General features: G+C 50.1%; 1 protein-coding gene across 1 annotated transcript; it reads right to left on the bottom strand.

Moving 5' to 3' along the window:
- Window positions 1–1,701: 1,701 nt before the first annotated feature.
- LOC148219358 (olfactory receptor 14J1-like) lies at window positions 1,702–8,696 on the bottom strand. The gene is made up of 2 exons (XM_088157689.1): window positions 7,799–8,696; window positions 1,702–1,733 (listed from the first exon to the last, which is right to left on the bottom strand). Exons 1-2 carry the CDS (start codon window positions 8,694–8,696, stop codon window positions 1,702–1,704), a joined length of 930 nt encoding a protein of 309 aa, XP_088013815.1.
- Window positions 8,697–9,315: the final 619 nt, after the last annotated feature.

Raw genomic sequence — 9,315 nt, 5'->3', positions numbered from 1 at the left:
TAATCTTTATTGTGAATTCCATTCTGTTTTTCACCAGATTTCATGTTGTTTTGACCAGATCATCATCCTGGGAGAGATTCTCCTCAGCTGAAGCTAGAACCAGCTTATCAGCCTGGGAATGAAACTGAAAAGCTCCAGCCTGAAATATTTTTCAGGATGTAATTTTTCTAGCTTTCTAACAATGTGTCCACAGGTCTGTGGTGATACTTTAGAACTACAGAGACCATTGTTGAGTACAGAACCTCATGGAACCAAAAGTCCATTGTAACACAGCAAGGCCTCCTGGAACCTAAAAGAGCATTGTGACACCGTGGGACTCCATGGACCCAAATCTCCATTGTGACAGTGCAGAACCTCATGGAACCAAGTGTTTATGATGACAACAGCAAGGCCTTGTGGAACGAGGGAGTCCAGAGGTTTAAAACATTCCTTGTATGGTTCTGCCTTGGGGAAGGAGAACCTCCATGGTGGCACCTAGGGCTGGCACACGCTAAGGGAAGGTGTCTGTAATGTGGAAATTCAGGAGTTTTAGATTGCTTCAAAAAAAGAAAAGGAAGAAAACCCCTGTTTGCCTGAGTGCAGCCAGTTCTCCAAGCAAAGCAGGTGCCAGGTGAGTGAGGACAGACAGGATGGGCTTGGGCATGTGGAGCAAGGTTGTCCACACTGGGTCAGACCTCAAGGCACAGCTTCTGTGAGCAGGCCAGACCTCTTGAGGAGAAAGCCTGGATCAATATCAACCACAAAATGCTGTAATCATCTCATCTGTAAAGAGAAGAGAAATAAAATACACCCTTTAAAATAGAAATATGTACTTCTAAGAAGCTCTTTGAAATAGTCCTCCATAACTGGAGCTGAAAGCCATTGTTATGAACTGCACTGGACCAGAGGGAAATCAAGGCAGAGCCATGGTTTGTCAGGACTTGCTTGATCCCAATGAGCCCCGTGGTGCATTTGGTGCTGCCTAGGAGCTCCAAATAATATTTTGGAAATATTGGCTCTTTCTCTGCAGTGCTGCCTTTGCCAGGAGCCCGGCCCAGCTCAGCAGCACAGACACAGCACAAGGACTTTAATGACCCTCTCGGGGTTGGGGCTGAGTCCATGAACATCAGTCCCTGAGAGGAAGCTGAAGAAACCTTTCAAGAATTCAAAGTCAGATTCAAACTCCAAAGTTTCTGCTACTTTTAGTGAGTCCCACTGATAAACATGAAGGAGAAAGTTTCCCATGGGTTGAATTAGAACAGAAATTGATGAAATTGACATCAGGTAGGAAAAAACAGGGTAAAGGAGGAAAAGAAACCTCTCCAGTATTCAAAGTCATATTCCAAACCCAAAGTTTCCTGAAGTTCTAATGGGTCCCACTGAGGGACATGCCTGAAAAAGTGTCCCCAGGTGTGGGTTTATCGTTTTTATGACATATTTTTTAAGTGTGGGCTTATTGTTTTCAGGTTACAATTTTGGTGGGGATTTTTCTTTTTCTGAATGAAGCAGAGAGATGGGACTTCTGAGTTGCTTTAGAAAGTGTAGCTTATTTTTTTTATTTTCTATAAAGGTAGAAAGGGTAAGGTGGTTTCACAGATGTTCACAGCATGGCTTAGAAGTCACAGGACTTATGTTTACAATGGCTTTTCAGGATATATTAAGAAATAAAACAATGTCAAAAGAAATATTTATGCTTCTAATTCAATACTAAAATATTTTGTCTTATTGAGACATACTACAGTGTAAAATTTCTTAGCCAATTATAACACAGAAACGTACATTGCTACACCCTAAAACTTGTTGTTACCTTTGTAACTGTCTCTATTTTTTCTATATCTTAAATTATAAATTTAAACCTATCTCTACTTAACTGTGCTTAATTCTAAACTTTACCTTACAAACCCAATGTTCTGAGAATTCCTTGCATTTTGAATTTCAACGCTTGGGTTCCAGTTAGAGCAGAACACTGGAGGCACTGATGACAGGTGGGGACAAACAAGGGAAAGTTGTCTCTGATGCTGAGCACACCTGGATGTGTTTCAGGAATGCAAAGGGCCAAGGGCTGAGCCCCAGCCCCTGGCAAGGCAGATCCTGTCCCTCCCTCATTGCTCAGGGCTCTTCCCGGGCCACTGGGCTCTGGGCATGTGCAATGCCAAGGGCAGCACCATGGGGCGGCCCCTGCCAGGCTGCTGAGCAGGGACAAGGAGGCAATGAGGCCCCAGCACAGCAAGGCTCACTTGTCCCCTGCTGGCCTCAGGCCCAGGGCCAGCCTGCATGGCCCAAGTGCTGCAGGAGTTGGCTGTGTCAGGGCCTTTCAGCTGCTGCCCATCCCTGTGCCCTCTGCAGCCCAGGCTGTCCTACGGTGTCCATGCCCTGCGCCTCTGTCCCTGCAGGCTGTCGTCATCCCCCGGCTGCCCCACCTCGCTGGCCCCTTCCTTTGCTGACAGCTCTGCCTCCTGCCTGCCTCTGCCTGCACACACAAAGCCTTGGCCTTGACACCAAAAGGGTTTAATTCAAGTTTTACTTTGCATGCGCAATTTAGCAGATAAACAAGGTACTGAGGGGCTGCTTTCCCTGCAAGGATGATTGGAAGGGAAGAAGACAACATCTGTCTCAAGGGTGCAGTGACAGAAAAAGCAAGGACTGAATCTGGGAACATGGGGTAGGTTTCATGGAAATGGGTAAATTGTAATACATACATAATAACTGCATATGAGCAACATGCATTTTCAGTCATTTGTCCAGGTCAGGTTAGGTGTTATCCGCTCCTGGACCTCAGGCCTCAATAAATTATGCCCTCTTTATCATCAAATTAGTGTTAAGGAGTCTTATTCAGGTATTTTTGGATTTGGTCACAGCATGGCCTCACAGACCCAAGGAGTCAATTGTGACACTCTGGAATCTCATGGTACAAAGTGTCCATTGTGGCACAACACAATGCCACGGAACTAAGGAACATTATGACATTGTGGGGCTGCATGGAACCTAAGTCCATTATGAAACTGCAGGGCCACATGGAACTGATGGTCCATTGTGATACTGCAGATCCAAGGAGACCATTGTGACACCATGGAAACTCCTAAAACCAAAAGGTCATTGTGACAGAGAAAGGCCTCATGGAGATAAGGGGCCACTGTGACACAGCAGGGCCTGACAGAACCAAGGAGTCCATGGTGACACTGTGGAGCCTCATGGAACAAAGGGTCTGTTGTTACACTGGGGGCCCTGTGGAAGCATGGAGACCATTCTGATACTGTGGTGCTCCATGAAGAAAAGGGGCCATTCTGAGAGTGCCAAGCCTCATGGAACCAAGGGGCCATTTGAGACACGGTGGGGCTTTATAGAACCAGAGGTCCATTGTGGCATTGCAGGGCCTCATGGAACAATGGAGACTATTGTGACTCTTTGGGACCCACTGGATCCAAGGGGCCATTGTGACACTGCAGGGCCTTGTATAACCAAGGGGTCATTGTAGCACAGCAGGGCCTCATGGAATCAAGGGGACCACAGTGACACTGTGGGGCTCCATGAGACCATGGGGACATTCTGACACCATGAAATCAAGGAGACCACTGCTACACTAAAGGGTCCATGGAACCATGGAGGCCATTTTGAAGCAGTTGGGCCTCATGGAGACCATGATGACACTGTGAAGCCTCCTCTAACCTGAGGACCATTGTGGCACTTCGGGGCCTTGTGAAATGAAGGGGGCCCAAGAGACACTGTAGGACTCAGTGGGACCAAGTGTCCACTGTGACATGTGGGGTCTCATGGAACCAATGGTCTGTTGTGACATTACAGAGCCTTATGGAGTCATGGAGACTACTGTGATAAAACAGACCTCATTCAACAAAGGGGCCATTGTGACACTTTGTGGCCCCACAGAACCAAGGAGACCATTGTGACACTGCAGGGCCCATGGAACTAAGGGTTCATGTGACAGTGCAGGAACCAAAGGTTGGATGTGACATCGTGGGGCTTCATGGAATACTGGAGACCACTGTGACACTTCAAGGTCTCGTTGAATGAAGGGGCTCTGCAGGACCTTGTGGAAGCAAGGAGAGCATTGTGACACTGCAAGGCCCCATGGAAGCAAGGGACAGTTGTCACACTGTGGGGCCCCATGGAAGCCAGGGGCCAGTGTGACACAGCTGTGCCTTGTGCAGCCAGGGGGCCATTGTGATCCTGAGGAGCCCAATGGAACCAAGAGACCCTTGTGACACTGCAGGACTGTATGGAATCACAGAGACCATTGTGACACTCTGTGGCCTCATGGAACCAAGGAGCTATTGTGTCAATGTGCAGTCCCATGGAACCAAGGAAACCATTTTGATACTGCAAAGGATCATGGAAGAAAGGGACCATTGTGACACTGCAGGGTCCCATGGATCCAAGGGAACAGGTAACAGATCTGGTTAGCTTGGCCTGACTGGTTCAGTGCCCTTGGCAGGTCAAGGGTCTCTTCTCATGTATTCCTGAAACACTGGGGCTTTGGGCTTTCCTTCAGATGGAAAAGAACTGTCCTTCTCACTCAAGCATCCAAGGTCAAAATGGGATTCCCTCTCCCAAATTTCCAATATCCAGGGATTGCTCTCAGACAAAAGCAGTCTTTACCAGCAAGTGTGGCTGTCCCTGTATTCCTGAGAGCCAGCTCTCACCTGCCTTCAAACCCTGGGGCTCAGTGCTTTCCTTCCTATGGAAAAGAACTGTCTCTCCTGAACAGACACCCAAGGCCAAAATTGGTATTTCCCCTCCAAAATTCCCTATGCGCAAGGGTTTCTCCCAAACAAAAGCTGCCAGGACAGACAGGTCAGGCTGGCCTTGGCCTCTGGTGGTTGCCTCTATTCTGCCCTGAGACATTGGGGCTCCTTGCTTTCCTTCCTACAGAAAAGAAACATCCTTCTCCAGGTGCTCATGGCTGAAATTGGGATTCTGCCTCCAAAATTCTATGTAATCAAGGATTGTTCTAAGACAAAAGATACCAGGACAGATGGGTCTGGCTGGTCTTGGCCTCTGGTGGCTACTGCTCATATGCCCTTGAAATACCAGGGCTCTATGCTTCCCTTCCAGTGGAGAAGAATCATCCTTCCTTTCTCCGAGTGCCCATGGCCGAAATTGGGATTCCACCTCCAAAAGTCCTAGATCCAAAGATTGCTCCTACACAAAAGCTGCCATTACAGACAGGTCTGGCTGGCCTTGGCCTCCTGAGGGCTGGCTCTCCCCTGCCTTCCAAACACAGGGGCTATGAGCTTTCCTTTCTGTGGAAAAGAACTGGCCTTCTCCTCCAGGCACAAATGACTGAAATTAGGATTCCACATTCAAAATTCTTTATATTCCAAGTGCTGCTCCCAGACAAACCTGCCAGGACAGACAGGTCTGCCAGGCCTTGGCATCTGGTGCCTGCTGCTCATCTGCCCCTGAAACACTGGGGCTCTGTGGTTTCCTTCCTTTGGAGACCATTGTGACACTGTGGGGCCTCATTGAACCAAGGTGAGATGAAACAGATATGGCTGGTTTGGCCTCCCAGGGGCCACCTGAAAGATCCAGCTAACCTTGGAATGTTGAGGTCAGCCTCTCATCAGTCCCCGGACCACTGGGGCTTTATGCTTTCCTTCCAGTGGAAAAGAACCATCCCTCTTTCCAGGTGCCACTTCCAAAATTGATACTCCCTCTGAAAAATTCCCTACATGCAAGGCTTACTCCCAGTCAAAGGCTGCCAGGACATAGACCTCTGGCTTCCCATGGCCTCTGGTGGTCACCTCTCATCTCAAGGAAACCCTGGAGAAAGTATTTAAACAGGTTTGTCTGCTGGAATATCAATGAGGCTCTCATCATCTGCAAAACTCAGGTGCTCTTCTGATTATATGTGTCTTTATTTTCCTCATTGTGTATTATGCATGAACAATTTTTCAGCTGAATAATATTATTCTTATCACTCTGCCAGTGTTACCTGACACAAAACACCTCCTCTACATGTGGATGGACATCACCTGTATAAGCAAACACACTAAAGAATCCAGCAGGAATTATTTGTCTCTGCTCCCATGTCTCACATCTCCTGTAGAGCTGGAGGTGCAGCCATGGGGCCACAGCAGCCCTGGGGCTCTGTGTCCCATGGCCTCCCTGCTGGGCAGCCTCTGCCAGCTCCTGCCCAGCCCGTGGCACCTGTGGGCCTGCACTGACAGCCCTGCCCCGGGCTCTGCCGGGCTCTGGGCCAGCACAGAGGCCAGGCAGGGCTGGCCATGGCCGGGAACAGGCCCTGAGCCCTGCAGGAGGATGGAGCTGGGCCACAGCCAAACTCAGCCCAGGGCAAACCTGGGCTCAGCAGCCAGGGCTGGCAAGGGCTGGGGACAGAGGCTGGCAGTGACAAATGTCCTGGGCCCCCTCCCTGCTCTGTGCATGCCACCAAGGGCACAGAGCAGCCTCCTCTCTGGGCCACTTGCCTGTTTGCAATGCCTTCCCCAGGCGCTGGCCCTGCCCCACAAGGCCTGGGCTGAGTCCTGCCCCTGCACGCTCAGCCATGCTGACATGGACACTGCTGCTTTCTCTGGCAGGCTCTCTCAGGCCAGCCCAGCTCCCTGCAAGCTGTGCCAGCTGCCCTGAGCTCTGTGCAGCACCAAGGGCCTCTCCCCAGCACAGCCCAGCCGGCTCTGGCCCCACAGCTCTGCTCAGGCCAGGGGGCTCTGGGCAGTGGCCCCACGGCCTCAGCCCCTGCCAAGGGCACAGCAGCAGCTGCAGCTCAGAGAGGACTCAGCCCCAGCCATGGGGAAGGTGCTTGGCCAAGGCAAAAGGAGGCTCCCTGTGTGCCCTGCTCCCCTCTCCCTCAGCTCCTGACAGCTCTGCAGCCCCTCCTGCCATCCCATCTGCCCAGGCCAGCACAACAGCCCTGGCCTTGGGGCCCTCCAGAGCTGCTCCTGCTCCAGGCCCAGGGCCCATCCCAAAGCTGGGGCAGCCACAAAGCTGTGCCCGTTTCTGTTCATTCCTGCTCTGATGAGGATAGTAAAACATTTTTAAAATGTGATTGCATGTCCATTTATTTCACCTAAATACTATGTGAGACTCCCTGCTTACACAATGTCTCTGGGTCACACAAGAAGATAGGCTAAGTAAGTTGAAGGGGGTGAATAATTGCATTTCTGTTAATATAACAGAATCAGAAAAAAATATATGTATATAAAAGAACACTTGGCCTCTCATGACGTGAATTAGGAGCTCCTGACAGAGGAAAGAAGGCCTTCTGTGGCTTCTGCTAGTGGGATACCTCCACTGGATTCCATGTGCCCACCAAGCCACTCAATCACTCCCCTCCTTGGCTGCACAGGGGAGAGAAAATAATACAGAACACAACTCATATGTTAAGATAAGACAGTTTTCTATAGCAAAAGAGGAAGTTTTTACATGCACCAGCAAAAAGAAACAAACAAAAAATTTTATTCTCTATTTCCCATCAGCAATTTATGTTTGGCCACTTTCCAGGAAGCAGGACTTCAACAGGCAGAGAGGTTGGTCAGGAAGGAAAACACTGTAAATAGGGAATGTCCTCGATTCATCCTCCTTTCCTTAGCTTTTATACACTCTGGAATATTGCTTTGGTTAATTAGGGTCACTGGGCTGGTGTCCCTTTCCAGGATCTGACCCTCTCTCAGCTGCTTGATGGAGAGAGAATGCTGCAAGACAGCTCTGATGCTGTGCCAGCTCTGCACAGCAGGAGCCAAACCAGGGGTTTGTTTCTATCTCCTTTCTACCTCCCAATGCAAAGCAATGTGAGGGCTGTTATTGGAAAATGAAAGGGCTGAAAAGCATCCAGTCATGGCTTTCCTGAGAGCTTCTTTGAGCTCCTGGTTCCTCAAGCTATAAATGAGGGGGTTAAGGACTGGAGGCACCATTGAGTACAAAACTGAAACCACAAAGTCTGTTGCTGAGGATGAGATGGAGGGGGACTTCAGGTAGACAAATGTGTCAGTGCTGAGGAACAGGGAGAGCACAGCCAGGTGAGGGAGGCAGGTGGAAAAGGCTTTGTGCCGTCCCTGCTCAGAGGGGATCCTCAGCACAGCCCTGAAGATCTGTACATAGGAGAAAACAATGAACACAAAACAGCCAAGTGCTAAACAGAAAGTGACCACAAGAAGCCCAACTTCCCTGAGGTTGGAGTGTGAGCAGGAGAGTTTGAGGATGTGTGGGATTTCACAGAAGAACTGACCCAGGGCATTGCCATGGCACAGGGGCAGGGAAAATGTATTGGCTGTGTGCAGCAGAGCATTGAGAAAGCCACTGGCCCAGGCAGCTGCTGCCATGTGGGCACAAGCTCTGCTGCCCAGGAGGGTCCCGTAGTGCAGGGGTTTGCAGATGGACACGTAGCGGTCGTAGCACATGATGGTGAGAAATGCAAATTCTGCTGCAATGAACAAGGCAAAGAAAAATACCTGAGCAGCACATCCAGCATAGGAGATGTGTCTGGTGTCCCAGAGGGAATTGTGCATGGCTTTGGGGACAGTGGTGCAGATGGAGCCCAGGTCAGTGAGGGCCAGGTTGAGCAGGAAGAAGAACATGGGGGTGTGCAGGTGGTGGCCGCAGGCTACGGCGCTGATGATGAGGCCGTTGGCCAGGAGGGCAGCCAGGGAGATGGCCAGGAAGAGGCAGAAGTGCAGGAGCTGCAGCTGCCGCGTGTCTGCCAATGGCAGCAGGAGGAAGTGGCTGATGGAGCTGCTGTTGGACATTTCTGCAATATGGCCATGGTGGGCTGTTGAAAGAACACGTTTTACAAACGGAAAAGATTTTCTTGAGTCAATCCTGGGCAATTTTATAATGAATTCTCTCAAAACGACTTCTCTTCCCTTGTGGGAATTTCACTAAAAACTTTTTTATATTCGAGTTCAGGTAAGTGCTCCTGCTGAGTTCTTGCTTCATCTTCAGCATTGCTCTCAGCCTGAACACTAGGGAGCCCAGAGGGAAAACAGGGATCCCTGCGGCCCAGTACAGTAAGATGTGCTGGCTGTACAGAGGTGCCCTTTGCTCATTACTCCTCCCAATATTTCAGGGTGATCACAATTACTAAGTGCTGGAAAAATAAAGTGGACTCTTTGAAGGCTCCAGTTTCAAAGTCAGTCTCCCTAAACCCTTCTCTGTCTCCATAGTCACCTGAAGATGGAGGATATCCAGGGTTGCTTTGGCTTTCTGCTGCCTGCAGCTGTACCTACTGGGAGCTGTTTCTCTCTATCCAAGCCTTATCCCTGCCAGTGCTGCCAGAGCCCAGCCCAGCCCTGGGGGCTCAGCTCTGCCCTGCACACCCCTCCCAGCACAGGGCACTGCCCAGGGCCATCTCCCTGCCAGCAGGGC

The sequence above is a fragment of the Sturnus vulgaris genome, unplaced genomic scaffold (assembly GCF_052056855.1).
Source record: "Sturnus vulgaris isolate bStuVul1 unplaced genomic scaffold, bStuVul1.hap1 Scaffold_153, whole genome shotgun sequence".
Lineage (NCBI taxonomy): Eukaryota > Metazoa > Chordata > Aves > Passeriformes > Sturnidae > Sturnus > Sturnus vulgaris.
Note: the sequence above shows the minus strand (reverse complement) of the source record. Positions and strands in the feature narration are given on the sequence as shown.